Raw genomic sequence first — 16,001 nt, 5'->3', positions numbered from 1 at the left:
CCCAGTATCCTTGTCTGTAGAGGTTCCTCTAAGCTTATATGATCTCCCAACAGCTGATTTTCCGACTGATAGCCAGAGACCCTCAGTTCTCATCCTGATAGTACTCCGAAAAGATTTGCATCAGTTTGCATGTTTCAGGAGCTTACAGAGCATTCTGCCCAATCATTGAGGAAGAAGCGAAATCCTGTAGGCAAATGTGCTGAGAAAAAATGAAAAAAAGGATTGGCTCATATTCAAATAGACACACAGTAACACTGACCAACACGTCTATTAGTTTCCCGGCCCACTCGGCCCAAGACTACCATATTAGCACCATATATGGATACCTGTGAGTACATAAACTGTGTGTTAGTAAAACACGTGATAATGAGCTTACAGGAGGATAGAAAAGTATGATAATCTGTAACTGTGCAGCAGACAGAATAATATTGTAGTACTACAAATTGTGTTGTAGTATCTGATAATAATATGTTACTGCTAATTACTGCTACTGGTAATAATAATAATTAGCTTTCTATATCGTATCATTATATAATAATGTATAGTTTCTATCTTGTACAAAAATACTGTAGAATAACATTACAAATGAAAAATAAATATAAACAATGCAGCTGATAAAAACAAGTTTTAACTTTTAATAGCAGATTTATGACAATTTTATTCACAGTAATGAGTTCATTAACACTGGGATGACGTCAGTGGGGAAACTTGGATCACACGGTGCAACAAAGAAGTTTGACAAAACTTCAGATTGTAAAAGACTTGCTGTAGTTGCTCATAACCTTAACATCAATTATTTATTTATATTATTAGCAGTAATAGCTACAATAGGAATTGGCTCTATGATCTACCTTAAATACTCACTAATAAATATGATTATTGTAACTTTATTTTCTGTGCTTTGTTTCAGGAGGTGATGACTGCTGTTTGGTACTGTGGACCCATCCTACTGAGTGAGTCGGGACCTGCCAACATCAGGACTTTTTCTTTTAACTAAACTGTCCTCTGAGAGTCTGACGGTGTTCAGAGAATTAAATATTTAAATATTTAAGAGACTGCATGCCGCCATCCGATATCCATCCTTCCTCGGCGCTAATGCTGTACACGTTATTCAGCAGCACCACATTTAGTCTGCTTGCTCTACATTGTTTCCAAAAGACAGAACATAATACATGTCATGTGTTGAAATCATGCCATGGGCATTAAATTTGAATGTGAGAGTGTGATTGCCAGTATAGACACACCTACCATTGCTGGCTCATGTAAAGTGGTTTTCATTTGTGGGATACCAGCAGCTGAACAGTACTGCAGAAGCAGGAGTGGCTCATTATAAGCCACTTGTTTCACTTTAGTGTCCCTCATGTCATTAATGGTAGAAGATACCCACCAAATTTGGCTCTGATCATATAACAGGGACAGAAAGAGAATCGAATTCATGTGAAATCACAGGATAAGAATGAAAAGTAGTGAAAAAAATGAATGCTTCTTGCTTGAATTTAAGTGATGAGCATTCATGAGCCCGCCCACTTTTCCTCATTTAACACGAAGGACTACAGGGAAACATTTTCATATCAGCACAAGCACAGGTACACGTGTCGCTTTTTCACAAACTCACAACACCACGTTAATGATACCCCTAACCTTTTTCATAGACATATCTCCACTGATTGTTCTGACTTGAATGTCCTGTTCTGTTTTGTCGGTCATAAAAAAAGACTCAAATAAATCAACCCGTACACAAACAAACCTCAACTGGTAACGGTGCAAAGTGGAGCAAAGCAAAGTCATAAATAAGCCTTGAGCACTGTAAACACAACAGACCTTTAGTTGTAGTCATGCAGAGTGGCAGCTGAAGCATTAGTGGTGTGACCTGAATCATATACATAATCCTGCATTTGGATGTGAAGGCCTCAGAGTCCAACCCTGCACAACAGAGTGGTAACAGCAGGAGCAAATGGCTTACAAAATGAAGTAGTTTGATGAGCATGCTACCAGCAGATTTTACCTGTTCAGATACAGGAAAGGAAAAATCCTTGGATTTAAACAGGTCACAGAGGAAGTGCAAGTTTCCACGCAGTCTGCTCAGTTCTCAGTAAAACCACATACATCGCTTTTGCAGGGTAACATGATTTGTTAAAAGTAAAGTTTGATGTGCAGAATTTAAATACATTTAAATGAAAGCCATACATGTAGAGTACGGTATATATTCTATTTATCTTGTGTGCATGAAAACCCTGAAAGCTTAACCATTACAGTGGGGAGATCCAGTGACATTTTGCTGCCATGGTTTGTGTCCACTTGCCCCCTCAGAAAGGGAGTCTCAATCCAAATGATCCAAATGAGATCCTGATGGGATCAATGATACGCCTTCACTATCATCAGTAGAGACATTATCAGTGGGCTGGGTGCGAGCCATACTGCATACTGCAGTAGGTCTGTAAATATGAACATGCAAATCGATGCCATTGTGGTCCATAAAGTATGAAAATGCTACTGTTTTGATTAGCAAAATCTATTTACAATTTCATATATACTGGGTGTACTGGATCTACTGGTTTCATTAATTGCCACATGACACACAATCGCGTCATTATATCCATGAGCCATCAGTGTAAAAAGGAATAAAATATTTTGAATCCCACAACTTTTCACACATGGCTTTATGTAACCTACAAAATCAAACAAACAAACAAAGAATAACAACCCCCCACCCCCACCCCCCACCGCCACCACCTAAAAGTCATGAATGATGCACCTGTAAAACTGGAAGAATATATTATAACATTCATAATTATGGGTGCTCACAGGTTGAATGTGCGACGATATACCACAGGGTTAAATGCAGCGACCCAGTGTTTGACTCTGCCCCCTCTTCACTGCACTATAGTTGTATTATTTTTTAAATGACGGGGGTAAAACAGCATACATAGATATAGCTTCAGAGCAAGCTAGAAAAACAAAATAAATACACATTTTAGAAATATGTTTGTATGCCATATCATTAGAGAGGAGACCAGACGCAGTTGTAACATTATCTGCTTCTCTTTCCCTGTAATTCACTGCTCTAACTATTGTTTCTGTTATCCAGACAACATCTTATTGCTGTAAGAGCTAATACAGCTGGAAAACACTGCAGACACACTAGTAATATGACTACATTCAATTCACATTTTAACTCAACAATTTGATGTAAGAGAAGGGAAGCACATATACAGACTGATCAGACCATTTTAAACAGTGGAGAAAAAGTCGAGCTTTTCTTTGAACTTTGTATTGAAAGAGGCTCCACCCTCAGCCACCGCTTTCATATAAACCAGGAAGGAGTACTGCAGTATCAGACATAGGTGACTCAGACATACATAAATAAACACATAAATACATGAACACCAAAGAGAAAGAAAAAGAAAAGGAAACCAAAATATTAACATTTGATAATAAGCTAATGAAGCTGTAGTTTGAATGTGTATGTCACACTTAGTGAAGCTGGATCTTTTGCAGCTGAAATATCTTAGTTCCTAATCACAGCATCTGTCCTCTCAAGACAGATGGTATAACCATGGTACTTGCACTTGCAGCAATGTGCAATACATGTCTCCCTGTGCCTGTGTGGGTACTCTTTTAGTGATCAGTAAGGCCAGGAAAGTGCTATATAAACAGCAGGCAGTTCCAATCGAATAAACTGTACATAAGCCCTGCACAACTATGCTTACTGATCTATAACAGAGATAGTGCACATATGGGGGATGTGTAAAGCTAAATTAATCACACTATAGTTATTTATTAGAATGCAATTTTGTGGACATCCATCCATCTGAAGACAGAGCTGAAGCCTATCCCATTCGTCACAGAGCGAGTGCGGGGCACACTGTCAGTCCATCACAGTGTTCAGTTGACAATGGGATCATATTGCTTTACAACCAGTGTGCACAGGAGGGTAGATTAAATCAACAAAATGCACTTTTAGCGTCATTTGGGCATGCAAGCATTTTTAAAGACATGCAATAAGAAAATCTTATTTGTATTACAGCTACGTCCTATAGGGGTCGCTATAGCAGATACTCTGCCTCCATCTAACTTCAACCCTCCTCCTTCACTACATCCGTGAACCTCCTCTGTGGTCTTCCTCTTTTTCTCCAGTCTGGCAGCTCCATATTCAACCTCCTTTGCCCAGTATATCCACTATCCTACCTCTACACATGCTCAAACCATCTCTAACTTTCTAACACTCTAACTTTGTCTCCAAACTGCTGAACCTGAGCTGTCCCTCTGATGTACACATTTCTAATCCTGGTCACTCCCAATAAAAATCTAATTAAAAAAGAGTCTAAGTATAAAAAACTATTAATTTTTCAGAGTAAATGCCACAGAGACTTTGTGACAGAGATCAAAAGCAATTGCTGGTTTCTTGCCCTTTATGCTGAAGTTGTACCTCCTTCACTCATCACTGTAATTCACAGTTTAGTTCCTTGTGGTGCTGCTGATGTTCCAACTTCCTGAAACCTAAACATGTATTTAAGCATTATAATATGTATAGTTTAGCTTTTCAGTTTGTTTGTCAGGTGTGAATGTCGAAGGTAGAAATAAGAAGCACAGACTGTGCGCCTCCATCTTCACAGATGTTATTGGCTCCTCCCAGACAGCTTAGTAAAACATTCCAGCCCACCTCTGGGAATCTGCTGGCTCCTCGGCTCACTCTAACTGAACTTCAGTCAGGACTTTACAGGAGTTAAAAGAGACTGAGCTGACACAAAATGAGAGGACTTGTTGTCTTGGTTACTTTGGCGTGCTTTGCCACAGCTCAGCACCAAGCACTGATTGACTACTTGGAGAGGAGGCTGCTTGCTATTGAGGTAAGACTCTCTTTACCTCCCTGCCGAGCCCTGCGCTCCAGAGTCCCTGTGAAAGGAAACTTCTAGGGACAGAGGCAATGGAATGCAGATGTGGCCAAATCCTGGAGAAATTACTGGAAAATACAGCTCCTTTAAGGGTACGGGGACTGTGGCCTTTTTGTCTGAGTTGTGAGTTAGAAATGGGCCTCTGAAGTTTCCTTAGTCAAGGTATACGTGCACGTATGTTACCAACAAAAAAAAAGTTTATGCAAAATTGCATCAGTGAAAAAACTTTTTTGAGGACAAGTAGTTTTCTGGCATCACAAAGAGATATTCTAAAAAACAAAAAGGGCCAGGGCTAACCTTTTTTTTTATGATGGACACAAATTTATTTGGCTTAATTGGACAAAACTAAATCACAAGAACAGACTGATTGATTGTCAGTCATGTCTGTAATTTAATTTAAATGAGAAGCATGAACCTTTTTAATATACTTTATTAAACTGAACTCCCAAAAATGCTATTTACCCACATCTAACAGTCTCAGCTCATGTCATGTTGAATGATTACCTGTGGGAAGGATCTCTTTTCATTTCCTTCTTCCACAGCGGGGTCATGAGTCAGGCTCGACCACAAAGCACCCAGCTGTATTCTGCATTCAGCTCATAGACACTCGAGCTGGGTGGAAACTTGCCACGTGTGGGCTGAAGCCGGTTGTTTGATAGATGGGTTTTATTCTTATTATTATGGCTTTCTACCACAGTGTGTTTACTGAGCCTGAAAAGGACATCAAATTATGGTGTTTTCATTGCAGTCAGTGCTCTCTAGAAATCCACTCAAGCTCACTGTATAACACACATCCTATTTATTATTCTGAGTGCTATACAAACAGGGAATACATGTCTGATCATATCTCAGTTATGACTAACCACCTTTGTTAAAACAGGACAGGATCTCTCTGTGGCACGAGCAGACCACCCGCTATGCCTCCGAGCTGCGGGAGCTGAAGCAGCAGATGGTTTCCCAGCTGGAGAACCTGGACAAAGAAAAAGAGACACTGAGGATGAATATAGACAGCGTGGGGACCAGGGTGGACCGGGTCGAGCGGGAATTAGACTATCTGGAGACACAGAATGGGGCTCAGCCGTGTGTGGATGTGGACGACAAGCTAATAGAGCAGCAGGTGACTGTGGTGAAGGAGAAACAGAAGTCCAAATACTCACAACTCTCAGGTGAGAAATGAAATCTTTACTAAATACCCTGAATTTTTTATTGGGGATGAACATGACATGCTTGAGCAATGCATGAATAATGACCAACAGCTCAAATATAAAGTCAGCAGACAGTTTATTAGGTATACCTTACTAGGACCGGGTGAGACCTCCTTTTGCCTTCAGAACTGCTTTAATATTGGTGGCAGAAATTCAACAAGGTGCTAAAAACATTCCTCAGACATTCTGGTCCATATTATCGTGACAACATCACAGAGTTACTGCAGATTTCCCAGCTGCACATCCATGATGTGCATGTCTGGTTCCACCAAATCTTGCTCTACAGGATTGAGATCTGGTGACTGTGGACGTTATTTGAGTACACTGAAATCATTGTCATCATCTAGAAACCATTTTGTGGTGGTTTGAGCTTTGTGACATGATGCGTTACGCTGCTGAAGCAGCCATTAGAAGATGTGCACACTGTGGTCATGAAGGGTCAACAACAAAACTGGGGTAGGCTGTGGTGTTTAAATAATCCTTTGTTGGTACTAAGGAACCCAAAGTGTGACAACAAACCATCCTATAAACCATTAAACCACCATCAGCCTGCAGCCTGAACTGTTGATACAAGGCTAGATGCAGCCATGCTTTCATGTTGTTTACATCAAATTCAGACCCTGACATCAATCAAGACTCATCAGACCAGGCAACAGTTTTCTAATCGTCTGTTATTCTATTTTGCTGAGCCCGTGTGAATTGTAGCCTCAGGCCTCAGTTGCCAGTTGCTTTCCTGTCAGGAGTGGTGCTTGATGTGGTCTTTTTCTGCTGTAATCCATCTTCTTTGAAGTTCAGCATGTTGTACATTTGTTGTCGCCTTCCTATCACTTCAAAGCAGTTTGGCTATTCTCCTCTGACCTCTCTGTAAACTCTACAGATCACTGTGTGGGAAAATCCCAGCAGATCAGCACGTTCTGAAATACTCAGAAAGTACTCAGCCCATCTGGCACCAACAACCTTGCCACGTTCAAAGTCACTGAAATGACCTTTCCTCCCCACCCTGATGCTCTTTTTAAAGAGGCTGTCTTAAACACGTCTACATGTCTAAATGCTATTGCTGCCATGTAATTGGCTGATTAGATATTTGGGTTAACAAGCTGTTAGACACATGTACCTGGTTGCCAGTAATTGCATATTTATTTCCTTGTCTATGAGAGCCAACTCATATATATATTTTAAAAATTCCCAATTCACCCTGCGAGGACCCAAGCTTTAAGGATAAAGCTCGGGTCCTTTGCCAGAGGCCTGAGAGCTTGAGGGTCCTCTGTAGTATCTTTGCTGTCCTAGGACTGTGCTCTTTTGGACAGAGGTCTCAGATGTTGTTCCTGGGATCTGCTGGAGCCACTCGGCCAGTTCACTGCCCCAAGTGCTCCGATTACCACTGGGAATTGTTTTTTTTGTTTTTTTAAATTATGTTAAATAGCCAGTTTGAGATGACAGAGAAAGAGATTTTTGAAAACAGACCTCCTGTCCAACTGAGTAGATATTCTATTATTAAAAATCATAAACAATTTTTGATAACTCCAGTAATCATTACTGCAATTTGCATCATTTCAGATTAATGTAATGCTGCATTAAACGAAATTTCTTTTATTCTTAAAATTACATTTAGTGATCCCAAGTGTCACTTAAGTGTTAAGTGTTTTGAGAGGCAGTGCCTTTTAGTTTTTAAGGAATGTTCTAAAAATAGCTTGGCACTGTAGTTTTTAGCAATCTGTGTAAAGCTGGAGGAAATGGTGCAAACTCTCTTTAATGTCAGACAGACTCACATTTGGTAAGCTTGTGAGTTTTTATGGCACCAGGACTGCATGCAGAATTCATTTACAAGCCAGGAAAATAAAATTAAAGCAATTAATTACAGTTAACTAAAGGAATGTGTCACCAGTGCAAGGGTGTCTGGCTGAGGTAAAAACAATGCAGAAATAAAAATACAAGCAGCAATGATTGTGCTCCTGCACTTTCATGCATGTCGAGTTTTACTGGAGTCAAGATGTTTCCTGCACGAATTTGGATGCCATGTTTCCTGGATTGTAACTGGTTTTGCATAAACAAGTTACCTAACACTTCCTGTGTCCATTAGTTGGTGTTTGAGAACACCCACTAATTATATGTCATGCTGCTGTTTACCATGTGTGGAACCCACAATGAAAACTTGATGATCATTAACATTTAATGATGATTATCACCTACAGCTGATTTCCAGATACCACGGTGGGATTATGAGTGTGACCTAATACTGGCACGTAGCTCGGATTCTGCACATGAAGTTTGGGACAGATTGGACAATGCACATTTGAGATCTAACAATTTTGTTTTGTTTTGTTTTGTGTCAAATGATTGATTTTGATATGCTGTAATAAACACACTCCTCTATGAAAAGCTCTTCAAGCAAAAAAGCAAAAAACTTCAGTTTTGTGCCATGCTTCGGCCCTCAAATGATAAATAATTGATCTTTGCACTGTGAGTACTCGGGCACTATAACCCATACTGGAGAACACAGAAACTTGTTTGTGGGATAAATTGATCCCTGACTGGGTTTTCTCATGGAAGTACCCATCCTTCCACCATATTAGGACAGCTATATTTATAATGCATATGAGCTAAATTTACTTTAATTTTCTAATAAATGAGTAGTTTAATCTATGGACACAGGAACATTTCTCTCTTTATTGTTTTTTCTTTCATGGACAGTAGACAAACTTATTAATCACACAAAAGGCAAATGATGCTTTATAGCCACTTTAGCTACTGGCTGTTTTATCTAATTAACACTCAACTGAAAGCAGAGCTGACGCTGATGACTGGTGGGAATGTTATTAGTTTTTTATGGGAACCATGAATGTGTGTGCCACATCTAATGGAAATAAAACGAGGTGTTCTTTCTGAACCACAGCTATAAATAGTACAGATGTGACTAGAATATTTGAAAACTGTCAGCTGTGTCAAGTAAAGCCTGTCCTGCTCTCTGTTTCAGACTGCAGCGACATGATCTCCAGCATAAAAGCCATGAAGATATTGAAGAGAGTTGGAGGGCAAAAGGGCACCTGGACTAAAGACACCAACAGGGCCTCTGGGAAGGTCTACATTTTTAATGGGACGGAAGACGACATCATCCACGCTTTTGCCTCTGTGCAAGACTTCACCCACTCGTCGGGCATGTCTCTGTCCAGTACACTGAAGCTGCCGTCAGCCTGGAGGGGAACAGGCCACGTGGTCTACAACAACTACGTGTATTACATGAGTCAGGCTGACGAGTTAAAGGTGGTTAAACATGACCTGCAGAATAACTCTCTGACAGACAGTGCAGTGTTTCCAGTGCAGGACCACGTACCCGTGTACGGTCTGACCCCAGAGACGGTGATAGACCTGGCTGTGGATGAGGAAGGCCTGTGGGCCATTTACGCCACACAGCAGAATGAAAGGTACATCTCTCTGGCTAAAATGGACACCAGCTCACTGGATATTGAGCAGATGTGGGACACAAATTGTCCCAGAGAGAATGCAGAGGCAGCCTTTGTCATCTGTGGCACTCTGTATGTGGTGTACAACACCAAGCAGCCTGGACGCTCACGAGTACAGTGTGTGTTCGACGTCAACGACATGGTGACCAGCGAAGATGCACCGCTGGTTTACTTTCCAAAACGCTACGGATCTCACTCAAGTCTGAAGTACAATCCCCACGAGAAGCTGCTCTACGCCTGGGATGATGGCTACCAGATCCTGTACAAGCTTACCATGAAGAAGAAACTAGAGATCTGAGCTTCTCTAAACAGCCCTAACGCTGTACTCTGAGAGGTTTTAGCTTCTAAACTACAGATGAGGTCTCAAAACTAACAATTTTGTAGAATTTAAGATCATTTCTCGCCTTTCAGGGAGTTTCAGAACAGCTTAAATATAAAATCTTGGACTCTAACATTGTAACCCACTTCTCATAAAACCTGGAAGCTGCAATAACACAACATTTACTGTGGGGACTGTGAGGCAGGAGACAAACCTAAGAAATGAACAAGAGTATGTGATAATTATTTCATGCTACATAGAAGTTATTAGGAAGTGACAAAGCTTCATTACAACAAAAAGGAAACGTGAGTGGTTCCCCAAGTGTTGGCCATCGCACCCTGGTGGGCAGTTAAGGTACTGTTGGTGGGCCACAATATGATATTTACAAAATTAAATGGAAAAAGGAAATACAAGAAAAATAAATCTGAGAATATGAAGTGAAGAAAATACTCAACCTTTATTGTTCACAATACATAGATGGTATAAAAAAATACTGATTGTGAGATGATCAGGATGAAAAAAGAGGAAGAAAACAGCCAAGATTCAGGAGTGTGAGGCTGTAATTATGCATCATAATTTTCTTTTCACACATTCAGAACTAATTTCGAAATGCTCAGATTTATTTTGTGATGACTGGTGTTTTGTGGCTACCTTAACCCCACTTCTAACGAGACTACACTGTGCTTCCATCTTTAGAGTTGTTTCTCCATCTGCTGTTGAGTGGACTGAAACAGATATACTGTACTTACCCATGATTAGCTGCTGTCTAAGTTTCTGCAGTGGCTCCAGGCACTTTTGTGTGTTCACAGATATGAGGCAAATATTCAACACATCCTTTTAATAGCATAAAACCTCTGTCAAACCTGCCACTTTTATACCTGATGTTTGTCATATCAACATGAATCTTTATACCCTAAGTGCTTCTCAACTGAATCCAGCTTCTTGAATCTTACTTCTGAGCTCATTTGTAGTGACTCCATTGGATTTTAACATGACAGTTTTGTGTAGCATTCACAGTAATCTTGTCCGTGCTAGTAAATACACAACATTAATCACACCCTAGGAAATGTTATCTTTTGTAGCTCGTTAATTTAATATTTTTTAGTGTTCAGATTTACATCATAAGCACTGTTAACATAAAATACAACCACTGTGTGAGGTGAGCTGAAAAATGTAACTCAGACATTAGGATACTGTGTGTGCAAGAAACCGCTAGCAGGCTAGCACCCTGTGCATTATCTGCACTCTTCCCACATGTTGAGCACATGTGTATTTTCTGAGTTTTTTGAGCAAACAGCACCACTATTGCAATTACTCCTCTCTGATGTTTATTAATTTATATCTAAACACAAAACTTTCTTACTGCCATTTCTTCTTCACTTATATCTCCTTTTTTCCCCACTATCATCATTTTTTCCTAATAACTGTTCATTATAAAAATAACTGGCAGACTAACCATTTTAAACAAGGCTGTCAGTGTTTTTCTATGTACAGTATATAAAGATTGATATAGAAATATTTAAGCATCCATGTAAGATTTGAGTCTGCTATACAGTTGCCGCAAAGAGCGATGTGGAGTGTTATCCTGCTGGAAACAGCCATCAGGAGCTGGGTACACTGTGGTCATAATGAGACAGACCACAGACACAGATATCAAATGGTGTAAAAATAATAGTGGTTGTTGAATATTATGTTATTCATGATTATAATAAATCTGAAGAAAATTAATTGAATTATGAGTGTTTTATTGATTTTAGTAACGTGTGTTGTCCTCTGGGGTTAAGAAGACTGCACAGCACAAAGTGGTGCAATGGGGCCAAATTGTCACACCATACTGCTTTCCAACACATCTTTGATTTTGGATGTTTAAAATGTGAAGTCAACCAATTTTGTTGTGTTGACAACAACACAACAAAACAGGCAGCACAATTTGACCATCTTGACCATGTTTAAATGCTGTCATCATTTGATTGGTTGATTCAGCAGCTGAACAGGTGGATCTAAGCGAGTGGCCAGTGAGAGTAATATTTAAACCTCCGTTTTGCTTCACATCGCATCTAATTTGTAAGACTGCTTACCTAGCCAGTCCAAAAGTCTTTGGAGCTATAATTTCTCATATAATTTTGTCATTAAAATGATTGACTGACATTTCCAAGAATGATAAAATTACAGAATCAACCTTTTTAAAAACCACATTCATCATAAGTGCTTCAGTCCATCTGCAGACTGCATACGTGGTCTTGTATGCTCAACTGGCCAAAGCTTAATGAAACATGAAAATAATTTCACAACCAGACGGCCTGTGAGACTCTGGTATTTGAGTCTTATAAAGTGCTTGGTAAAACTTCTACATCTGTCCCTAAGTGTAAGATTTCACTGACCCGTCCAAAATAAAAATTGGTCGAGTTTATAATGTATGAATAAAACCAGTAAACAAGTTTAAACAAGTTTATTTTTTCCAAACTGTAAATAAACATTTATAAAAACGGCTTAAAATTGACAGTAAGAAAAGAGGCAACAGTTACATAAAATCTGAATTACAATACATTTGGAACATTTTTATACCCGACTGAGTTTGCTGAGTAATCCTGCCATTAAACCTGAATCCCACCAGTAATTAAATGAAGGTGCACTTTTAAAATCAATTAACGATAACTGGGACTCAAACCAACCTAGAAAACCACTGCTTTCATCTCACCTCTCTCGTTTCAGTTGTGACCGATTCACTTCAGCCCATTGTAATCAGCTGCTGCTCACCCACCGTTATTTGCACTACCCCACAAACTTGTTTGATCACGTTTAATTCTAACTAACCTATTACTTCAAGATGGACATGCTAAAGACAACATACCATTAAAATTTGGAAATATAATGTTATACAAATAGAATGGGTCTACCCAACCTGCACTGACTCAAAGCCCATCATAAATACATCAAATATGACAAGTTGCATATAAATATGCAAAATAATTATATTGAAAATTACAGTTAAATCCTCAAAACTATGATAAACATTGAAACAGTGAAACTCTCACGACAAGTTGCTTCTCGAGGGCTGGTTTTAGTTACTGAAGAATCCAATGTATTCTGTAGTGTCCACTTTTTCCCGTGCATTTGAGTCATGAACCTGAAGCATGGCGAGTCTTTATTGCTTAGATATAGCTGGCATTAAAAGAGCCTGTTATTTTGCAAGACTCAGAGTCTGAGATGGGGAAGTGGCATGGAGACATCACGGAAAAATCGATGCACAAGAGCATTTTTGGCAGACAGCCTTTTGTTTGGATCATAGTTCAGCATTTCCTGTGAGATTGAAAAAAAAGAAAAGCAGTCAATGAATACAGCCACGTGCTTCAGTCAAAAACTAACACAAGTCATGGAGTTCATGACACTGTTCAGGGTGCACAATGGTCAACTCTCTGGTCTGAAAGGGACACTTTCACAGGAGAAAATATTCAGATAGGCAAAGCAGATAGACCAACTCTTTGGCCATGAATATATAATAAAAGTGCCAATAAATCAGAAATGTTCTCACCCCGAGCAGCTCTCTTCCATCTTCGTCAAGAAGAGGCACCACTTTTGATAAATCCTGCCGAGCCCACTTGGGGAAGGTTGGTTTGTAGTCAGGCATGGATGTGACTCCGGGCCAGACGGTCTCGTCAGGCGTCCCCAGAGTACGAAAGATTCGGAATAACTGATCTATCTCTGAGTCACCGGGGAACAAAGCCCTCCTGGTGACCTGTGGGCAGGGAGACATTGGTTGGTGTCTTTTGTTCATTTTGGAGCTTTTTTGCTGTTAATAATTAAAGTATGTTACCATTTCAGCAAAGATACATCCAAGACTCCAGATGTCAACGGCTGTGGAGTAGTACTTGCAGCCCAGGAGAATTTCTGGGGCTCTGTACCAAAGTGTTACCACCTGTAAAATATCACAGGAGTAAACAGTTGTGGCATGCACTGAGCTAAGAAATTTTAGGTGCCATTAACCTACATAGTAGAGACCACATGAGAGCAGAGCAAGCACATCTGAAGTTTTAGCCGTTTATAATCTTATAACTCTAACATTTACTTAGGTAGGTTGTCAACGCCTTACTTCATGTGTATATGCGCGGACGGGTACTCCGAAGGCTCTTGCCAGGCCAAAGTCAGCCAGCTTGATCTCACCCTGGGCGTTGATGAGGAGGTTCTGGGGCTTCAGGTCTCGATGGAGAACCCTGTGAGAGTGGCAGAAAGCCAGGCCTTGCAGCAGCTGAAAAAGATAGCTCTGCAAACACAGCAATATATGCTCAGTTGAGTCAAGCCTGACTTCCAAAGTACAATTCTTAGCAGTATTAACTGCTGAAAGTATGAATTCAAATCTGCTGTGATGGTTACCTTTACTAGAGGCAGCGGGATACCAGTGACTGAGGAGGAGTCCATAAACTTTTTTAAATCCTGGTGAAGAAACTCAAAAACAAGATAGAGCTTGTTCTCGGTGTGGATAACATCGCGTAATCTGCAACATGTTGACAGGTAAGTTGGCTTAAAAAAGCAACATCAAACAAGTAAAACAAGAATACTGCAAGCATGATTTAGACATAGCTGTAACATAAAGCTCTTACTTGACAATATTTGGGTGACTGAGTTCTTTGAGAAGCGATATCTCCCGGATGGCTGTGCTCGGTACACCCTCTGTTTCCCTGAAATGAACAAACAGTAAAAGAAACAGGTTTTCATCTAAGCCAAGCATGTACTTTAGTATTCTGGCAGTCTGACAGCTGATCAAGTCCTGAAAGCTGAAAGAAACAACAGCACTACTCTGTGTCCTTTAAGCAGTGCACCTTATAAATTAGCAAACACACAGATAAGACACGCCAATGATTTAGTTTCCTCTGATTTGAAACAAAGGTCACAAAGCAAGCAACTTTGACTAATGGCACATCTTAATTTTCAGTAAGGTTTTCTTATGCAGCCTGAGGAAAATGATGGTGATTTAGATTTGGGACACTTTACTGTTATTTACGGATTATGTTTTTATATTATAAGAAGTTACACGTTATTACAACACAACGAGCTCATATGACCTGTAAGGTTATGTAGGTGTCCTATGTAAGGACTGCTCCTTCTGTGGCCATGAAGACTTTGCTCTTATGTCCAGTGTGGTTGTAGGAAGTTAACTGATGAAGCAGTCATGCCCTGATGGAGCCACGAGGTGGGTAAACTAGTTTCATCAACTCTTAGGCACAGTAAAACTTGAAAACTAACGTTAGCCTGGTGGCCCGAGGATAAACAACACTAGTTTGTTTACTTACGTGTCCAGCCTGATTTTCTTCAGAGCGACAGTTTCTCCAGTCACTTTGTTCTTGGCTTTGTAAACCACCCCATACGTGCCCTCTCCAATTTTCTCTACTTTCTGAAACGAGTCCATCTCGTACCAAGCGCAGGTCTTTAAGCGGCAATTAGCCTTTTAGCTCTTTGTGTCGAAGCTAACGACTGCTGGGTAGCTACTGAGGCAAACCTCGCATATAACCATGTAAGTAACTGCTGCTCAAGGCTTCTTCATCCGGTCCGCACGCGCCACAGGTTTAAGACTTGATTCTGACTGAGGATAAACTATCTCAGGTCAGCGCGAAGTAGCTAAAAACAAAAGAAAAGGTCATTTGCAGACCCTGTTCATAACAATATCCGTAAAATGTGTGGTTTTGCGCGGCGGTGGCGGCTCGTTTGAAAAAAAATCCAGAAGCAACACAACAGCGTTTCCCGCGTTAGACTGGAGGAGTTCGTTTTTGTGTTCCAGACACACCGATAGGTGTAGGTGGGCGGTAGTCTAAATGCTTTTCTCTTCCACTTGAGTCCTATTTGAAAAATTGTTGTGCATGGTACTGCTCTTATCGATTAAAGAAATAATTTTAAAACATTTTTTTTATCGGCTAATTTTAAATTCTTAGCTTCTGTTTAACAAAAGGGTGCAAGTCGTGATATAGAGCGGTGTCGTATCGGGATAACAAGGAAACAGTTAACAAACACCCTTACAGGTCACATGGTTGAACGGCGACGTCGTTATACGTAAACTACGTCGGAAAGACACGAACAGATTATAAAGTGTACAGAAGGCATACTATTTATGAATCTGTCTTTCTATCTA

At 40.1% G+C, this 16,001-nt stretch overlaps 2 protein-coding genes across 2 annotated transcripts; one reads left to right on the top strand and one right to left on the bottom strand.

The window, feature by feature from the left end:
- The first annotated feature begins 4,679 nt into the window (after positions 1 to 4,679).
- olfml3b (olfactomedin-like 3b) lies at positions 4,680 to 11,608 on the top strand. The gene is made up of 3 exons (XM_063473094.1): positions 4,680 to 4,850; positions 5,776 to 6,061; positions 9,075 to 11,608. Exons 1-3 carry the CDS (start codon positions 4,752 to 4,754, stop codon positions 9,857 to 9,859), a joined length of 1,170 nt encoding a protein of 389 aa, XP_063329164.1. The 5' UTR covers positions 4,680 to 4,751; the 3' UTR covers positions 9,860 to 11,608.
- A 761-nt stretch (positions 11,609 to 12,369) lies between these two features.
- On the bottom strand, positions 12,370 to 15,604 carry cdk2 (cyclin dependent kinase 2). Its single transcript, XM_063473093.1, has 7 exons — positions 15,169 to 15,604; positions 14,479 to 14,556; positions 14,252 to 14,372; positions 13,971 to 14,141; positions 13,695 to 13,796; positions 13,413 to 13,616; positions 12,370 to 13,180 (listed from the first exon to the last, which is right to left on the bottom strand). The coding sequence occupies exons 1-7, from the start codon at positions 15,282 to 15,284 to the stop codon at positions 13,076 to 13,078; spliced, it is 897 nt and encodes a 298-aa protein (XP_063329163.1). The 5' UTR covers positions 15,285 to 15,604; the 3' UTR covers positions 12,370 to 13,075.
- Between the last annotated feature and the right edge of the window lie 397 nt (positions 15,605 to 16,001).

This window comes from Pelmatolapia mariae, linkage group LG5, assembly GCF_036321145.2.
Source record: "Pelmatolapia mariae isolate MD_Pm_ZW linkage group LG5, Pm_UMD_F_2, whole genome shotgun sequence".
Lineage (NCBI taxonomy): Eukaryota > Metazoa > Chordata > Actinopteri > Cichliformes > Cichlidae > Pelmatolapia > Pelmatolapia mariae.
This window is presented reverse-complemented; position numbering and strand designations above follow the sequence as displayed.